General features: G+C 48.6%; 1 protein-coding gene across 2 annotated transcripts in view; it reads left to right on the top strand.

The window, feature by feature from the left end:
- UBE2QL1 (ubiquitin conjugating enzyme E2 Q family like 1) overlaps window positions 1–20,250 on the top strand; it is a 49,251-nt gene that overhangs the window by 17,969 nt on the left and 11,032 nt on the right. The window contains exon 2 of one of the 2 annotated variants that reach the window (XM_063664647.1): window positions 2,210–2,230. The exons of the other annotated variant lie outside the window; for it this stretch is intronic. Coding sequence (XP_063520717.1) covers window positions 2,210–2,224 — 15 coding nt within the window. The 3' untranslated portion in view covers window positions 2,225–2,230. Of the gene's footprint in view, window positions 1–2,209; window positions 2,231–20,250 lie in introns of those variants that run through there. 2 annotated transcript variants of the gene reach the window in all.

Consider the following 20,250-nt stretch of genomic DNA (forward strand, 5'->3'; position numbering starts at 1 on the left):
TACCCAGGGCCCCAGGCGGCCTCCCTCCCCTCACACTCCCCTTGCACCCTCTATCCTCCCTTCCTGCTCCTCCCTCTTCCTTCCCTCTGCCCCTGCCACCCTCCCAGGGCCCTGAGCATTGCGGGGAGGCATGGAGGGGCTGAGGCTTCCCCACTGACTCGGCAGCCAGGGCGGTGCAGCGCCCAGCGTCTTCAAGGTGGAACTAGCCACTTCTTCCCCTCCCTGTTTCCACTTCCAAAAACTGGAACCAGGGTCACCTCCAGTCCTTGTCAGCACCAGGCAGCCATCATGGGGAGCGAACTGCTCAGCACTCAGGAAGTGTGAGCTGCCCACGAGCCCCTCACACCCCAAGGCCAGGTGTCCTGTTGGAGTCCCCCCGATCCATCCGCCCCCTCCCACAGCCTCTCCCCTTCCCCACCTGAGAGCATGCCACCTGCAGCTGGCTGTGGCCCGTGGGACTCCTGGGGTGCTGTGTCCTGTCTCCCAGTCTGGGGCTGGAGGCTCCGCCAGGTGGGGCTGGGCAGTGTGGCCCCTGGCGGGCAGCAACATGGGGCCTGCCGGACCAGCCCATCCCTGCGCCTAGTAAGCGCTCAGCACCTATTGGAGAATGAGGTTGAGTTGATGTCCTTCAGGCACTGCAAGATCATGAACCATCAGAGAAAGATGAAGGGTGTGGAGTGTACCATAATTGCAGTGTCAGGAAAGTGGACGTTTTTAGCCACAAAGCCAGGGCCGTCAAAGGGCTTTCTGGTGATGCTGACTGCCAAAGGCATGTCACTCTGGCCCTACATCGTGTGAATTTTCTCTCAACACCGAATTTATTGGTCAGAGTGTTTTAGTACGTGAGAATAAGCTTTATGGGGTTTTGTTTGTAATCGCTTGCCCTTGAAATGTCATCATACCATTCGCCAGAAAATACACCAGGCAGGACGTTTTAGAGAGGTTTGTATTTTGAGTCAAAAGGCACTAAGTGGAGGAGGCTGCTCACTGTTCTGGGCCTGGGACTGTCACCGGGCACATGAGGCTTTGCTATTTATTTTGTTAAGCAACTTAATGTTAAGGGTGTCATTTAAATAACTTCTCTGTAAACATCTTTTATTTTATTTCATTGTAGTCCTTCCCTGATTGAAGATTTCTATGCTACTGTGTAAATTCATTCTCTTCCCACAATCTCTCTCCCTCTCTCTCCCTGCTCCCTCTCCCTCCCTCTCCTCCCCTTTCCTCCTTCTATTCAGCTGTGACTTTTATTCTTGGAGCCTCCATTAGCCTACATTATTTGAGAGCTGCTAAAACAAAGTCCCCACAGGCTGGGGGCTTCAACGACAGAAATGCATTCTCTCGCAGACTTCCTGGAGAGGGGAAGTCTGAGATCCAGGTGTGGGCAGGGCTGGATCCTGAGGCTGCTGCTTGGCTTGTAGACATCATCTTCTCCCTGTGTCCTCACAGGATCTGTCTCCTCTACCTGTGTCTGAATTTCCTCTTCCTAGAGGGACACCAGTCCTATTGGATTAGGCCCCAACCTGATTACCTCATTTTAAGGTAATTATCTCTATAAAGATTTCTATTTCCAAATACAGTCTCGTTCTGAGGTGCTGAGGGCTGGGACTTCAGCATAGGAATTTGAGAGGACACAGCTCAGCCCACTGGAGAGCCTTGCTTTCCAAGCACATAGGAGTTTGTGTCATTTGTCTTCTTTCCTGCAGCTTTTGCCTCTCAGATGTCTTCCTGTTTGTCTTTGCCCGGGGTCTCTGCCCTGCGGGCCCACCGCCCCAGCCTCTCCACCCGCGCCCCCCAGACTGCGTTCCTTCCCAGCCCCCTTTGTTCCTGCAGCATCGACACATCCCTCCTCACAAACTTTAGGTTTTGCAGGTTTATCTGTTTTTCTTAGCTGTCCCAGAATTTTTTCTTTCTTCCTTTTTCAGATCACTGTATCGCCTTCATCTCTTATGACTGACTTCCCTCCACCTTCAGGATTCTTCCTGCCTTGTCTGCTGGGCCTCTCTCCTTGCTCTCATCCGGATCAATGAACAGGGACTCGATCCATCTTCTTTGGCACTTTTCCCATTTCCCTGTGATCCCTGGATGACACTATTTTTTGTCTTACTTTACCTTGTCACCATCTCTATGAACCTCCCCCGTCCCTGTTCTCATGCTGCTCCTCTGCACGTGTCCAAGGTTAACAGTGTTCCTTTCTCTCCTTCCTTTCCAGCCACTGCCGTCTTGAAAATGCCTTGTCCTGGCTGAGCGAGCCCCCTGCCCTGTTCCCTCGCTCTGGTTCAGAGCATCGCCTCACCACTGCTAACTGCTCAGGGAAGCCGGTCATCCTCCCTGGAGCTGGAGCAGGGAGGCGGGGTGGGTGAAGGGATGCTCCTGCTGTGTGCACTGGCCTGAGGGCAGAGAAAGAGGGCAGCTGGCAAAGTGAGAGTGTGGAGGGGTGGAGTCAGGCAGGCAGTGTAGACACGCAGGCGGGACAACAGACACGGGCTGACTGGTGGATCCTTATTTCAAACAGCCGCCTGGAGCATCAGTGAGACTTGAAGGTGGCTCTCCAGTGAGGAGATGAGGCTGAAATGATCATGGGGAATCTTTTCATTCTATTGGTTTTGATGCTGATGTACCAAGTTGATGCTTTTTCTTAATCACCATTTTCATCATTTTAAATGTTTTACCAAATTTAGATGGAAGATGCTTTCTGAAAGCCTTCAATTCCACTTCTTAGGAGAATTTTACTCGTTTGACTTATAGTTACTTCTGGAAATGATTATTAGTTGTTAATTTTATTGATCAAATTGTTTGAAACAAGCACCTGCCAGAGTGCTTGTTTGGGGGATACACCAGACCAGTCACAAGGCGCATCAGAGAACAGTTATGTTCCATCATTTGCACTTTACGTGCATTCTTGTTTTACTCAGGAGTAGACAAATTCTTGAAAATATCCTCAGTTATCAGCACCAGTCTGCCACAAGACTTGAGAAAAGAGTAGAATGGCCTTCTTCATGATTCCTGCAGAGGCTGACAGACTTGTGCGTGCAACCAGCCCACCGCCTCTGCATCTCTCCGCGTTCTTCTTGTTTGCCCAGCCTCCTGTCTCTTTCCTCCTTGGAATCTTGAACTCTGCAAGAGCAGGGCCGACTTAGTTTCCTCCACCAGCATTGATGGAGGGCAGCAAATCTGCCTGAGCTTTGGCTGCGTCTTCTCCAGATCAGTTGTTATCTTCATGTGTCCAGATGCACAGCTGGGCAGGTAACACAAAGCATCATTTCCATGCTCAGGCACGCAGGCCAATCCATTCCAGATGCTTCACAAGTTGAGGGATTTTCCATAAACTTCAGAGATGTCAGAGTCCACCAAAATATTATAAGGCTGGGTTCTTTATATATATGTATATAAACATAATCTATATTTTATATATTTATATCTAAATATTTTAATCTATACATATTTATATAATCTAAGGCATATATATATAAGCTATGGCATTGAGCTATAGTGTTCAGATTATATGTATTTTATATATATGTAATTATGTATGTACATATCCTTAGATTTTATATATATATATACATGTATATACACACACACTAAGGCTCTTTGTAAAATGAAAATGTATGTTTAAAGTAGTTATATAAATTTTTTTATTCAAACAGTATACACTTACATGTTTACATTTCAATTTCAGGATGACACCCCTGACTTTCACAATGTCATAATTTAAATGATCTGTAGGGATTTTTTTCTTCCTCTAAGTGCACTTAACCCAAAAAAGCCAATTAAATGGAGAACAATATAAATAGATTTTCTCTGTTGCTGCCAACTTTGAACTGCCCTCGTGATGATAACAATTTATTAGAGAAGGAGATGGCTCTAATTTGGTTCAGTTTAACAAATGTTACCCCGTTGGAATCAGACGCCCTTCCGTGATGAGAGTGAACACAGAGGACATTCGGTGATAGTGCCGGGCGGGACCCTGCAATGGTCTATGGCGATTATGAGACAACAGCGATGCCGGAGCCGCGGTGTTCAAAGCCCAGCGGCGGCTCTGTTGTGTGGACCAGAACTGAACGCAGAGCTCCTCTAAAGGCTCATGGTTATTTAGAGAGCAGAACATGGTGTGATGACTTTGACGTCTAAATGAAGGATGGACCCCTGGAAGCCTGGTGCTCCCCAGAGGGCTTGTGCCTTTGTGCACCTCCAGGTGATCCATGTGTGTCCAGGCCTGCAACTAGCCAATTATATAATACTATGATTGCTCTTACTATTACTATTATCATTTTAAAGTGCTTTGGTATTTCATGAAGAGGCCAGGAAAAGCATGGATTATGTGATTGTGTACAGAATTATAATGGTATATGTTATGTTGTCTAACCTGTAAAACTCTTAAGAATTTTTTTCTGATTATAGAAAATAGTACATGCTAAGGTAGAGAATGAAAAGTTTCATGATTCCACCTGTTAGAGATACTGGCTGTTTTTCTGCACCCGTGAACACACACACATGCACACACACGTGTGCACACACACTTCCACAGGCATACATGATTTTTTCAGCAGTGGGTCCATGCTCTTCAAGATAGTCTGAGGTGTGCACATCTTTTCTCATAAGGTCCCTGGACATATTCCTGGACAACTAAGTCTTCAAAAGGCTGCTGAGCCCCCAAGGGTGCAGGGTGCTATGGACGTCTGAGCCAGCCCTGTCGGGTGACAGTTAGGAGACCTCCAGTTCTTCCCTCCCTAAACAACCCATGGGGACCATCCTGTATATCATGTTTGCTCCTTGTACCCTAATTACCATAGGGAAGCTCCCAGAAGCAGGGTACTGGATCAAAGGGCAGGAACACCCTCCATATTGATTGGATACAGTGCTGCCAAATTACCCTTCAGAAAGGTTACCCCAGGTTGCAGTCCCATCAGCAGCAGGAGGCTGGAAACCTCCCAGGCCTCTCCAACCCTGATGATTTCACTACTTCCTAATCTCACCGGCAAAGCATATCTCATCTTTTTTGGCTTACATATTTTCTATTTTATTCAGGTGTAGCATCTTTCATACAGTTGTGTTTTTGTATTTTTGGCGGGGGAGATTTAGGGGATGGGTTTTGTCCACTTGACTTTCTCATTTTGCCCTTGGTCCATTTTTCATTTGATTGTTATTTATCTTATTATCTTTAGGAATTTTTTGTCAAGTTGATTCCCAGCCCTCAGCATTTGTTATCTCTTGCAGCATAGCCCATTATCCTAAAACTCAGTGTCTTGAAGACACCAACATCTCTTCTCTCCTAGTTTCTGTAGTTGAGGAATCTGAGTGCTGCATGCCTGGATGCCCCTGGCTCTGGGTCTGTCATAGAGCTGCAGGGGAACTGCAGGCCAGGGCTGCTGTCTCACCTGGAGGTCTGACTGGGGAGGATTGGCTCCCATGAGCACTCATGTGCTGGCAGCAGGATGCAGTTCCTGGGTGGTGTTGGCTGAAGACCTCAGTTCCTTGCCTGTGGGCCTCTCTATGGGGCAGCTCACGGCATGGCAGCTGGTCTCCCTCATAGAGAGCTAGGGAGAGAGAGAGAGGGCACCCAGGACCAAAGCTGCAGTCTTTTGTGGCTTACTCTCAGAAGTGACTTTCCATCACTCCGCCATCCTCTGTGCAATAGAAGCAAGCCTCAGGTCCCTCACACTCAGTGGGAGGAGGTCAAATAGGGAGTGAACACCAGGGATCAGAGATCCTTTTGGGACAGCTTAGAGGCTGCCTGATACAAGAGCATAATATTTCCTGATTCAGTGGTGAGATTTTGTTTTCATTGTATGTTCAAATAAGTTATTGATGTATATACAGACTATCACATTTTTACACATACATAATAAATTCTGGCATACACGTTCATGTAAACCACATTTTTATTATGACTTTCACTTTTTGTCTCAGGTGTAGGGAGAGGTTAATGATAGCCCACCAGTCCATCCATGCAAGGCCCATGGGAGCCCATTCTGTTTCTAGCAGATATTATTAAATACACTTCATCCTGTCAGGTGTGTCATGTCATTCCGTGCATATGTGTGTTTCATCAGCCCAGCCAGTGCTGTCCTCTGTGCCTTGCTCTGAATCTTAGTTATTTCACCCAGAACTTGGGCTGGTGGCCCGGCTGTGTCACTGTTTGTGTGTCAGGCCCATTGCTTTTCACACCTGCATATTTTTCCAAGATGTGAATTGATCACATTTTGCTCATCCACTCCCCTGGTGATGCCAGCAATTTCGCACCTCCCTGTGGTCACAGGAACATGGCTACTCACCTGCAAGTGGATCTTCTGGGCTTCATGCTCAGCTGTGAGCTCACAAGAGCATGAGCCTCGGTATGTGGATTGTCTCGAGGTATTGCCAGAAACTTCCAGAATGCCTTTGACATTCTGGAAGTGGCCGATCGACACACTTCCCCACAAACACCTGGCATCGTCCTCCCCTCTGTTTTGCCCCTTGACAGGACCCTAGAGGCATCTAACTGCTGCTTTCCTTATGCTTTCTTGATGACTGGGATCTGGACATTGCGCTGCATACTTGTCAGCCATCCAGGTCTCTTCTTTAGACATCTGCTGATCTTCTTTCCCTTCCCTACATTGTGTCCTGGTTGTCTAGCTTTTTCTTCTCAATTTTCAGAAAATTTTTCTTTTTCCAGGTATTAATTTTTTGTGCAAGTGTTAGACATCACAAATATTTTCTCCCCAAATTTTCTTTATCTTCTTCTCTTTCTCATCTTTTGAAGAAGTTACATTATGATCGAGGCTGTTTGGGAAGACCATTTCCTCACTATCCCATCATGAGGCATCCTCCTGAGCCTCCTCCCACTGGCTTTAGAGCTTTTCCTTTCGCATTTTGGATTTCATCCATCTCGAGCCGTTCTCCATGCGAGCTGCCAGGTAGACATCCAGCTTCCTTTCTCTGCAGTAAACACTTTCCTTGACCCCACTATCTGAGCCACCTGGTCTTTTCCCATGGCTTTCTGCTGCCATTGTTATCCCATGACAGTCCCATGTAAATACGATTCTCTCTTCTGCTCGGTTCCCCGATTTTCCTGCTCCTGTACAAATATTACACTGCCTTTAGGAATGCGGCCTCCTAGTCCAACAGCCAACAGACTACGACCCCCTCTGCTCTTCCTTTTCAAAATCATCTTAGCTCTTTGTGGACCTTGTAATTTTTTAATTATTTGTCAAGAATTTTACTCTGATCAGTGAACTCTCGTTTCCACACAAGAGCATACCCTGAAATCTCAGCAGTTTAATACAGGAAAAGTATATTCTGGCACAGAGTCTAATACGGGCCGGTGTCTGCTCTCTATCTGGAGCTCACAGCCTCCAAATTCACAGCAGCAGTGGGTGACAGCAGGGTGAGGGGAACATGTCAGCATCAGCGCCCAACTCTCTCCACCCGGAATACTCATGCCTCCTTCTGCTCACCACCCACTGGCCAGAACTGGCCACATGGCCCCCATCTGACTGCAAGAGAGGCAGAAATGTAAGGACCCACATGGCTATTTGTGGAGCATTAACGCTCTCTAACAAATCTAGTTCCTCAAAAATAGCTGAGCCTTTAGGATTTTCTATGTAGGCAATTCTAGCATCTACAAATAATGAGGTCAACAGAAAGTCACATCCCAGTGACGCAGAAAAACTCAGTACCATGAGAGCCAGGCAAACAAAGCCAGCACAAAACTTATTTTTGCTGCTTCAAATATGGAGATGGAGGAAGCTTGATTTTTTTGTTACCTTTGAATCTTACCACAAGCCAATGTAAATATCACAATAACAAAGCCAGGAAAATTAATCTGTAAAATTGTTCTTATGCCATTTAAAATATCACAAGATAAACCTGGGATTAACTTTTCCATTACTAGGAAAAGGGCAGTTTTGATGACTTACTTCTTAGCTCCCTTTGACATCTGATTTAGTGCCTTCCACAATAGGCCCTCAAAAAATTATTGGCTGCAAACATAACATATTGCATATGGTCTTTTCAGTAAAATTGAAAGATTTTACTTTGAAAGTCCAGTTTTCTGAAAATGTTTACCGTCTAAAAGATACTTTGGGAAGCTGAGATCAGAATTTGAGTGCTGGCAGAAGCTTTAAGCCTGTAGGGCTAAAATGATGTTGCCTGTGCACGTGGCGTGTAGTGGTACAGCCTGAGGGCTGGCACACCACGGTCTGTGCCTGCATGTGGATCTTCCATCCAGCATGGAGCACCCGTGCTTAGGCGGTTAACAACCAGGAGTACATGCATGGCATGGGAGGGGGACATGCTATAGCCAGAGAAGGCTGGGAAGTCCTGGCTTAGGAGGCGTTATTGAAAAATTCCCAGAGCCAGCAGGGTGCTGATATTTCTTGCCAATGCTCAGACATCACAGGGCTCCAACTCCAGCTCCGGGATGAGGCTTGGGTTGGTGAGGCACTGCCTCTTCCTGCCTCTACTTCCGCAGAGAAGTTACTTGCTCCTTCATTCTTCACTCAATCATTTGAAAAATCCCAAGTGCATCTCCCTCCTGGGTGAGAATTAGATGACATAACGTGTAAAATACTGTGTGGGACACATTTTGGAAAATGGCAACATGCATACCATCCTTTCTTTGGAATTCTAACTGTGGCATGCGGGGGCCTTCAGACTCATAGTGATAACCCCACAGGCTTCGTCATTCATTCCTCAGTAAATAAGCTTGAGCACCTGAGAGGGGCGATGAGCACTTGAGTACTGGGATAATGCATGGTGGGGCATCACCTGGAGGTTCCATCATCACACGTGGTGAGAAGGGGCTGTGAGCACAGTCTCCAGAACCCAACTGGAGTCCCACCAGGTCACATCCCACCTCCAGTGCCTACCAGCTGCATGGCATTGTGCAATTTACATCTGTGCCTCCATTTCTTCATCATGAGGAGAGGCTGGAGCAGTCTTTTCCCGATGAGGATTGAGCGTGTGTGTGCATGTGAAGTCCTTGAGGCGGTGACTGGCGCAGCTTTCCCTATATTCTATCATAAAATAAACAGTGTTTGAAGATTTCAAGTGACGCTTGTAAAAATCACCAATTGAATTATTTTCTTTAGCTATTATGATTCTTAATCAAAAAGCCAAGATTGTATTGCAATGCCCTTATACAAATAAAAGAATTAAAATCAGAACATCTCCCAAAGTAATGACCTAAAAGTAATAATAGCCATCCTAGTTGCTTATAGAAAATCTCTTGTTAATTTTATTAGGTCAATCAAAAGCAGTCCTTTAGTTTTCTAAGCTTTTCAACCAGAGACTAGGAATTTGAACTTAGAATCAACTTCCTCTCTTTATTACATTCTTAAGACTCTTTTATGATAATAGAACACAGCATTTTCCACAGAGATCCCCAACTTGCTTTGTCTACACTGACTAAGCTATCTTATGCGTATCTTTGTCCCGTTTCCTTGCAAACATAAAGTGTGCTGGGTTTCATTTACACTGGAACCATCCCCTGTATAACACCAGCCAATCTGGAAAGGTGGAATGATATTGTGTAGCCCTGAAATGGCTTCAGTCCATTCCTTTTATCCAGTATTTATAGCACACTGCTGGGTGGAGTCTCACTGAGAGCTCTTAATTTAAGAAGAAACCAGTGTGAGCCGAGGGCAGGGTTAGGAAAGCAGGGCGGGATGATTGGGAAGTGTGAGCGTGGAGGGTCGGGGGGCGGTGCTGGAGGAGGCAGGGTCATTGTAAAGGGAGCATTAGACTTTGGCCTTGAAGCCAAAGCTCTGCCAGGTGCTGGAAGGGAACTGACCCTCCAGCCTGCAGCTGGAGAGGACCCCGCCCACAAGACAAGCCTCGCCCCTGTGGAGCAAGCTGGATGGTGTCTGGCGCAGAAACGCACAGGCTCTCCAGGGCCTGGCCCCTGCTAATAGGTGCTGGAAGGGAACTGGCCCTCCAGCCTGCAGCTGGAGAGGACCCCGCCCACAAGAGACAAGCCCCGCCCCTGTGGAGCAAGCTGGAGAACCAGCTAGAGCAATGATGTTCTGGCGCAGAAACGCACAGGCTCTCCAGGGCCTGGCCCCTGCTAATAGGTGCTGGATTTGACCCCAAGACCTGTCGGAAAGAATGCCTTATGAAATACACTTGTTTTTAAAAATATATTAGGGTAACTTGTGATAAGTTCATCACACCCATTGAAATGGCTCAGAACACTTTCGGGACTTCAAAATCAGGGTGGGGTATGCCTGCTTAGTCATGGATGAGTATCTGGAAAGCTCAGGGAGCCAGTGGCGCTGGGGCTCCCTTCTTCCTAGGAGGCAGGGCCTGAGCAGGGAGGGGGTGGAGTCCCGATGTTTGTGCAGAGGAGATGCCTCTGCTGCCTCTGCAGCCTGCACCTCAGCAGCACCTCAGGAGCCGCCAAGGCACAAAGCAGTCAACGCGGTGCCCTCAGGGCAAATGCACCAAGCATGGTTCCAGCTTATTATGAGGTGTTTGGTTATTAAAAGTTTTTCAGCACTTACAGGTCTAATTTTCCCACGGGGGAAAACATCCCATTTTAAGAATGTGTTTGGAGTTTGCCCTCTGGGTCACGGGGCTGCGGGGTCAGGGTTGCTGCAGGAAGAAGCTTTGCCAGGGCTGTGCTGTCCTGACTCAATGAGACAATGACCTCCAAACGGAAACATCTGGGGGGCCCGGTTAAAGAGCCACATGCGGCACCCCTCAGGTGCACACTATTTTACCTGCTCCTAAGCTTACTATATAATATTTGTGAACTGCTGCAGAAAGCAAAGCACGCTCTGCGAATGCATGGCAGGTTTGGGGCAGTACCTTTTGGTTCCTTTCATTGCTTGGAGTGACCTTTGGTCATATCACATGAGAGATGCCCACTCGCTAATTAATGGGTTTCTTCACAGGAAAATGTAGTTGAGATTTGTAAAAACAAACGGCGTTGTCTTCACTGGACACTAGCTGCCACCAATAATGGTTTGCCTTTCACAAGTACAGGAGTGGCCCCCTCTTGGCATAGAGAGAGTGGAAACATCCCCTTCCCCTTGGAAACCAGACCCCAACTCCAGGGACCCCGAAATTCCCACCTTTACCCCATCCTCCCCAGGATGGCTCACATGGGAGCCCACAGACCACCAGCCCATACCAGTGCTGGAGGTCCACAGTCACAGGAGGGTGCCCTGGGGAGCTACAGGGGCAGGAAGTAGGACCCTCTACACACCCCCATGCCTACACCAGCGCCCACACTGTCAGGGCCAGTGATCACCATGACACTGTCTCAAACAGCCCACCTGGTGTGCTTCTCCATCCTGACCTTCACATGCCGCCCAGGCCTCACTGGGCCTCACAAACTGGCCTTTGGCCTGGCCGTGACCTCCTCCCAGTCACCCTGCCACCATTGCAGACCAAGTCGCCATTTTAGTCATGCCAAAGAGTCTTGGTGAATTGCACCCGGAGCACAACTCCTTGCACTGAAGGTCAGCCTGCTGAGGACAGGTGCGCCCGGTGGTCAGCCTGCTGAGGACAGGTGTGCCTGGAGGTCAGTCTGCTGAGGACAGGTGTGCCCAGAGGTCAGCCTGCTGACAGGTGCGCCCGGAGGTCAGCCTGCTGAGGATAGGCGTGCCCGGAGTCCCTACAACCACCACCCCCACCTCCAAAACCTGAGGCTGGACCTGGTGACATTCCAGACTTTAAGGAAATGGTTGACTAGAAGTCACTGGGGCTTTGTTCAAAATAAAGACATTAAAAGAGAGACCATTTAGGCAGAAAGTTGATGAGCTGGATCTTACAACGTCCACATGGAGACAGCAGCTGCTGGCCTGGTGGAAGTGTCCAGCAGGACGTGGGTGTGTGGAACTGGCATTTGGGTGGCAGGGAGAGGCTGCAGGTGGGAATTTCAAGAGTTCCCCCATGTGGCACGTGTAAGCCAAAGACCAAGTGGACTGTTGACCAAATCTGGGTGGTTCTTTGGAAACAAATTGCATATGCAAGGCTGTTCCAGGAGGTTTCATCCATATCCCATATCACACAAGTTGCAGCTTCACTCAGTGCCTCAAGAAAGCAAGCCAGACAAAAGACAGACCTGGTGTCTCCCCAGAAACCACCCTCCTAGAACAAAGTCAAATACCTGCTTGGCAGGTACTGGGGATCTCTAGGGGCATAAATTAAATCTCACATCTTTATGAGCACAATTCCTTCTTTTAAAAATCAGAAAAGTAACAAAGTAGGTGAAGTAAATAATCCATGTAGAGTCTTATTATTGCTTTGTTTTATTGCAAAAACAGACTATTTGAAAAAATAACCTATCTTTTATAGAATTTGTGCCCAAATCATAATATTTTCACACTGAAATTTACCTGAAAATATATCTGAAAACTTCCAGTGGTTCTAAAATCTCATTTACTTTATTTTTTTGACATTGCTGAATTTCCTTCTGCATTGTGAAACTCCAATCTGAGCATGCTGTGTGACATGAGCTTTCTCTGTCATTGTAAGTAACATGGCTTGGAAAGAGAACGCAGCCGTGAACTGCCACCGTCAAGCGCAAAGCCTCCCTGAAGCCACCTCAGCAGTAAAAGCACCAGGCGCCGTTTACCTGGGTTGCCTGTGAAAATCATGCATTCCTTCTTGATGCAATATTTCTAGAACAACTAAGTTTGGGCTTTTTGGTCAAAGTTGTGAAGCTCCTGCTAGCAGGGCAGACAGCGAATGGTGGCTGCCTCTGTTTTGACAAATGCATTCCCAGGCTCTGATTCCTGTCACATTTCCTAGTGACATTCTTGGTCTCCTTCTTTTTTTTTTTTTTTTTTCGACTTTTCCCTTTAACAGCATTGCCGTACCTACTATCTGTGCTGAGAGAACTCTTGCGCAGTAAGGCTGGGCCATAGCAGTTGTGAAATGAAGTGTCCCAATCACCCAATGGCATGGGTGATCAAAGCCACAGCAGATCACAGGCAAGGGCTTAGGGCTGCAGGTGGATGATCTCCTGTGCACATGGGAGAGTGATCCTAAGAAGTGCAGATGCATTCTGTCGGGAAACAGGCAAAAGGCAGGAGACATGGCGAGTGGGTGCCCATCGGTGCATCTGATCTCCCTGGCACCCCTCCACTCCCCCCTGCTTCCCTCCTGCTTAGGGGCTTCATCCTTCCTGGGAGTGAGGAAGGCCAGGCCTCATGACAGAGCTGCCTGCCCTGGGGGGCGTCCCTTCTATCGTGTGCAGCATCAGAAGTGCGTTGGATCCCCAGTGCCTCATCCTGAAATCAGGGAGGCGTGGCAGGGTGGAGGCAGCCGTGGGCATCTAGGGACACACAGCACGGGAGGCCACAGAGCTGAGTGAGCAGAGTCCCACCTGCCGGAACAGAAGGGCGAAAGTGAGAATTAAGCCACCGAGAATGGGTGGGCTGAGACAGTGATGGGGCCCTGGATTCTCTTCCTGTTCAGTATGTGTTCCAAGAAGAAGGAAAAACATGGAACACTGAGGAAGACCAACTGTGCAGGGAAAAGAGCTGGCCGGATTCTGATCTAAGAGGTCAAGTTGGGTAGGAGAACACCATTGTTTCTTGCAGGTCACTCACTGAGCCTAGGAGCAGACAGAGCTGACTTCAACTAGGGGCGACTTCAGTAAGAAAGTGGGGGTCTCTGGGGCTAGTCAGGGAAATGTGTGCCATAATGGAGCCAAGTCCAAGGAGTAAAATGTTGAAGTAAATGAAGAGGTGCTGATGTCTGTATCCTCCGGTGAGTCTGTCCATCATAACAAGGGCAGAGGCTCATTAAGACTTTTCCAGAATCCTCTGTGAAGACAGCTGGAATGATCTCACAAGGAGAAGACACAGACCGGGGGTCTGCTTTGTGCTGAGTAAGTGTTTCAGCCTTGAGAGTGGAGAACAGCATCCTGGGTGAGGCCCAATAAAAGCAGCTTCCTTTTGCATTCTGGACCTGGCCAAAATGACAAACACAGACTGCCCCCATCATCTCGGAACAGAGACTCACGGGGGAGGTCACCTGCCCTGTTCACCACATCAGGCAGGTAGCATGTGCCGAGGCCCTCACATGTGCTGCAAAGACCAGAATCTACGTAGTACAGGTAGACTCAGGGCCCTGATCATCTTGGGGCTTACATAAACTGTGTGGCAGATGACAGGATGGCTGGCCAGGAGCTCCCTGTTGAGATGATGGTAAGAGAGACACAGGTAAGTGGTGGCCAAGGAGCATCCAGTGCCAGGGGGCACAGCCAGGCAGGTCACGTTTGTTTGTTTGTTTGTTTGTTTGAGTGAATGGTCAGTATCTTGTTTGCCTTCTCTTAAATCTGTGACCCTTCCGCACATTTCTGAGAGCTGGCCTGGCCTTGGGGTTCAGAGTGTGGCCTCCAAAGCCAGGAATTCCTGCACTGGGATCCAGCCCCTTGGCCACTTCGTAGCTGAGTGACTCCAAGCACCTTATTAATCTGTGTGTCTCCATTTTCTCGTCTGTAAAATAGAGCTGATGACAGCAGAGCCCACCTGTTGGAGTGTCTCTGCATGGTTTAGTGAGAGTGTTTGCCCCATCCTGAGAACAGGGCCTGGCTCAGACAGCCCTCAACACAGGCACCACAATGCCACTAATGAGCATATCTGTCACTTACCTGTCTTAAAGTGCACATTAATGAAACCCACTGGGATCCGGCTGCCTATGCAAAAGTATAAGTATTAGTGGGATCTCCAAAAAATAACCTTGAGAGGATTATCTCGTATCATTACATTTTTAGCAAAAAGTCCCTCTTTCTGCACTTGCTTCCTCCATGAAAGTACCATCTGTTTCAAAACAGATTCAGTAATTGCTAGAACTTTCTTTAAAATGTAGAGGCAAGTGCTGCTTCTGTTTTGTAAGCGCCCATGAAATGTGCCTTTGGTGCTGCCAGAGCTGGAGGATTTTGTATAATATTAAGTAGAGTGGCTTCGCTTTAATTCCTTATGAGTATCACCAAAGTGTACACGAAACTGATGCTGGCTTTGTCATCCTGAGAGGTTTCACAGTTGTAAGAAAGAGTTTCTGAGTGCCGGCATTACCTAATACCCCGCTTGAGGTCTGTGGGGTGGCAAGCATTTCATAAACCTCTGGGGGTTACAGGTTGCTCTCTTTGGACTTGTTCATGGCTAAGCTACACTTTTTTAAAGAACCAGATTTTTCTTCATGTGCAAAGAGTGCTAAAAAATAAGGTCAAAAGGAGTTTTTAAAGTTTTGATATTATTATAAACTAAGTAACCATCACATATCTCAGATGACTGTTTTCTAAGAGTTGGCCCGGAGCATGCTTCTTGGGCCATTTCACCTGTGCACACTTTGTTGCAGCTGCACCCGCCCTAATCCCCCTTTTCTAGATTTCTTGCTTCTCCTCTTGACTGTCCCCAGCCAAACACACCCATCCTCCCAGGACCCCACAGCCTGCTCCTAACACAGCATCTCTCTCTGCAGGCCTGGCCCCGGGTCACTTGGCATGGCGGCCTACCACCTCCACCCCATCTCGCCTTGCACGCCAGGTACTCATTATCCCCATGCAGGAGGTGAGGGCAGGTAGTGACATGGGTGCAGCGACTAGGTGCAGGGAGGGTGACCTGCTCACAGGCCTATGGCTAGAGAGCAGAGAGGGAGCACACTCCTCTCCCCACACACCTCTCCCTGCAGAACCTCATCATTTAGATTCCCTGGTGTGAGCTCCCACCACTATACCCAGCAGCCTCCTGCCTGGATTTCTGTGCACACCTCAAAGCCAGCCAACCCAAACAGAACAGTATCTTATCCTAAAAACCTGTTCCGCCTGGGTCAGAAGCCTGGAGCGTCCCAGGCCTCCCACTGATCCTTCCCCCAGCCCTGCCCACGTGGCCTTAGTTGGACTCACTGAGTGACCTCTGCCAGGCCCTCGCTGTCTTCTCTGGACCATGACAATAACCTAACTGGATAACACCCCAAAACTGACTGCCACACCACCTCCCAAATGACCCATCCACAAGGAAAACGTGGCCCAATGTGCTCCCACCTACAGAATGGGTGCAAGTGCTGAGGCACAGGTGAAAGGCCTCTCTGTCAGCTTTATGCCTGCCGTGGGCAGAGTTGTGTCCTCGCCAAAATAGTTGAAATCCTACCCCCTGTGTCAGTGAATGTGACCTTATTTGAAAATAGGGCCTTTGCAGAAGTCATTGAGTTGAGATGAGGTCTTGCTGGGTTAGGGTGGTCCCTAATCCAATGACTGGTGTCATTGTAAGAAGAGGGAGATTTGGATACAGAGACAGATTCACAGAGAACACCGTATGGCAACGGAGGCAGAGATTAGAGCGCTGTGCCCACAGGCTGAGGCACACAAGGGTGCTGGCAGCCCCTGAGCCCTGGAACAGAGTCCTGGAGCAGACCCTCCCCTGGGCCTACATCTCCGTGTCAGACTTCTGGCCACCTGAACTGTGAGAGAGCACATTTCTGTTGTTTCAAGCCCCCAGTTGGGGTGCTGTGTTCCAGCAGGCCCAAGAAACTAAGGCACCTCCCATCCCTGCCTCACCCACCTCCACCCCCCAGCAAGCTCCGACTCCCGGAAGCCTTAGGATGCTCTCTGTCCACCCTCACACGGCGTCTGCTCCTGCTGCCCCCTCTCCTGCCTTCTGGTTGGATCACTGCCACTTGTCTTTTGCGTTCAGCTCCTAAACCACCTTCCCCTGGAAGTCTCCTCCACCCATCTGGGCCCCCAGCCCCGTGAGGTGCCCCCTCCTGCACCCCCACAGTCCACTCTAGAGCACGGCCTTTCTGCAGGGCTATTCAGCCCCCTAGGGAGTGCTCGGCAATAGGCAGAGATGTTTTTGGTTGCCACCACTCGGGAGAGGGGTACTAATGGCATTCAGTAATGGAGGCCAGGAGGCTCCTGAACAGCCTCAGTGCACACGGCTGGCAACGACCCAGGGAAGCTGCTGAACACCCTTAGTGCACAGGAGCCCCCAAGCCGAGAATGATCCAGCTCCAGGGTCAGCAGGACCCAAGCAGAGACACTCTTATCTAGAGGACACCTGCTCCTGCAGAGATACCAGATGTTTTCATCTTGTCTCCCAGCTCCAAGTGGGAAAACTGCACATCCGTGGTTGCGCACCACCCACCACGCCAGCAAGGCCTCCCTGCTGTGAGTCCAACACCCTCTGATCAGACCAGTGCTCTTGTCAGCACCCAAAGAAGAAAAGACATGCTTACTGTGTTCTGTACACTCTCTTCCACATCTTGATAGGCTCAAACACACCTTTAAAAATGAGAGCCCCGGCCGGGCGCGGTGGCTCATGCCTGTAATCCCAGCACTTTGGGAGGCCGAGGCGGGTGGATCACTCAAGGTCAGGAGTTCAAGACCCACCTGGCCAACATGGTGAAACTCCATCTCTACTGAAAATACAAAAAAAAATTAGCAGGGCGTGGTGGTGCAGGCCTGTAATCCCAGCTACTTGGGAGGCTGAAGCAGGAGAATCACTTGGACCTGGGAGGCGGAGGTTGCAGTGAGCCGAGAGCGTGCCACTGCACTCCAGCCTGTGTGACAGAGTGAGACTCTGTCTAAAAAAAAAAAAAAAAAAAAATGAGAAGCCCACAGATGTGATGCTCGGAAGGTGCTTTTGGAGTGAAGGATCGTGTTCCCTGCTTGTCAGCAGGGCACAGCCAGCCTTCTTCCTGAGGACACCACATCACCTGCTGGGATTCTGCTCGCCTCTCCTGGACACGTGCAGCCCTTCCATCCCCAGTTCCAGGCATGGAAACATTCTCGCTAGAGAGAGAAATTTTACCATAATGGGAATAGGTTTCCCAGTGCATTTTTTCTGCAGAAACTACATATCTCTATCAAGGTGGGAGCAGGGCCATGGAGGAGAGTGGTCTTTTCCAACTAAAGCCGCGCCAAGGGCTGGTCCCCTTGTGGCTGATCCCTGTGTGGCTGGTCCATGTAGCCATGTGCCCCTCGTGCCCCACCACCCAATGCACTGTCCTCTATGCCCTCAGATCTGGTGGGATGTTCTAGTCATCTACTTTGTGCAGCCACTTCTCTGGTCGCCTGTATGTGTTTGGCTTGGCCGTGAGTCAACAGGTCTCTGGGGCAAACAGTGTGTTCTGAAAGTATAACCGAAAGATCACGTTTATGGCTTCTGAGGTGACTATTTTGAGTTGGTACTTTCCAGAAACAACTCAACAAATTTTTTAGCTACCAGATCTAGGAACTAAATCACAACTAGTCATGGAGGATGTGTATGAATGAGTCTGCTGTTGGTGTCTGAACGATGAAAGGAACCCCAAGCCATATTGGGCACAAACTTTGAGTGAAACCCAATGGGGAGCGCAGAAGCCTGAGTGGCCCATGTTGGTGTTGGAGGGGCAGCGAGCAGGGAGGGCTGGTCTGCATACTCCAAGTCCTGGTTTCCTGGAGGAAGTCGTCCAGCCCACGTGGCTGCCTCCAGCCCTTTCCCTGACGATTCTGGGCTCCTCCGCAGGCCCTGGCCCTGAGGCTACCTGTCTTTGGTCTTGCCCCTCATGGCACCCTCAGGCCACATGGGTGCTCTTCTGCGGTGCCTCTGCCTTCAGTCTCAGGAGTCCTCGATTTGAACCCAGCTCTTCTGTAGCCCTTGGCAAGTCGGTTAATGGAAGCCCAGTTTCCTACTCTTTGCAAAGGTTGCCCAGGTCAACATTTAATGAGATGAGATATGAAAACAGCCAGGCAGCAGCCGCACATCAGAGTCGAGCTGAGCACGGAGCAGTCACTGTGGCACTGCGGGTGGTGTGGGAACTCAGCAGTCTCCGGGGTTGCACTTCAGACAAAACCTCGACATGACCTCATTGGCGGCTCATCGGCTCCAACAGCATGTTCCCACCCTGTCCTTTTCCCCCTCCCCTGTTTCTGCTCTCCCAGCCCTCTCTGCTTGTTCCCTCCCTGCACTGGTTAGTGCTGGGTCGGGTTCTGACAGATTCGGAGCCCACCAGACTGAAGCTCTCCCTGTGCAAAGGGACCACCCATTAAACTGGCTCATGTGTCCTGGGGCTCCCTCCACTCAGCCAAGAGCCTTCCCTCAGGTTACTGTGGGCTCTAGTCAGCAGCCATTCCACAGCAGGGAGGCTCACATCGGTCCCTGCAGTTTGAATGTAACCACCATAGCCACCTGCATGTGCAGACATGAACACACATGCTCACATGTGACACGATACATGTGTATAAGTACCCACAAACACACAAATGAGCACACGTTCACACATACGCAAATGCGCACGTATGTACATGCTATGTACATACACTACTTGTGCACATTCTCACATATGCACACATATGCGTACATGCACGCACACACACCCAGACTCACAATAAGGGCTATATTCACCTTCTCTGGATCCTTCTGTTTCCTGTCTCATCGGACTAGATCCAGCTGAAGTCCCCTGCTTGTCAGTGGCTTCAGTGTCATTGATCTGATTTGGGAATGTGTTTCTTAGAAGAGTCTGATCTGTTGTAGAGTCTCATTTGTCCTTTAGAAACTTACAGGTTGATTTTTTTCTAGGATTTGCTTTGAACATTAAACCTTAAGAGAAAGGTGAAATCTCCCAATGTCTTTCCAAAGCAGACCTCCTTTGAAAGATGCTTGTAAGCATTGGTTTTCCTCAAGCCAAGAGACTAGTGAGCTTCAATTTTTGCCCCCAGATAGAAGTTTTAGGGGAAACCTAAAATGAGTCTTGCACACGTTTACAACCCATGTCAGGGAGTTTAAGGTTATGAGTGCTTTTAGACTGACAATTACTCCTTCAAAGACTTGAAAAACAAGTAGCAGCTCTGTAATTTTGGCTCAGGAAATGAGTGCAGGAAACTCAAAACTTTACGTAAGCAGTCTGAAAATTTTAACTATTTTTAGAGGGCAAAAGTCTGTAATTCATAGGCAAATGAAACACAAAAATAACAAGAAAGTATGTTTGCAAAGAAAAGAAATGAGAGCAACATCTAATCAAGTAAGTATAGAATTAATGTATTAATGTCAACCTGTTAAGACAGACATAATTCAAAAGGCTAAGAAATTAGCTATGTAAATGCAATATACTGAATTTGCCTGTGGACATTTTTGTGACTGAATAAGTCATAAAATCTACACGAAAAGACGGAAATGTTGTGTGTTCTTTCAAGAGAACAGAATGAAACTATCTTTACCAAAGGAGAAGATCTTCCGTGATAGCTGAAAAAATAAGAAGCCCCGTTTATTGTGTTCACCCTGTGCCTGGCATTGGGCAAAGCATCTTTTATGTTTTAACATATTCTTATAGACTCCA

The sequence above is a fragment of the Pongo pygmaeus genome, chromosome 4 (assembly GCF_028885625.2).
Source record: "Pongo pygmaeus isolate AG05252 chromosome 4, NHGRI_mPonPyg2-v2.0_pri, whole genome shotgun sequence".
NCBI lineage: Eukaryota > Metazoa > Chordata > Mammalia > Primates > Hominidae > Pongo > Pongo pygmaeus.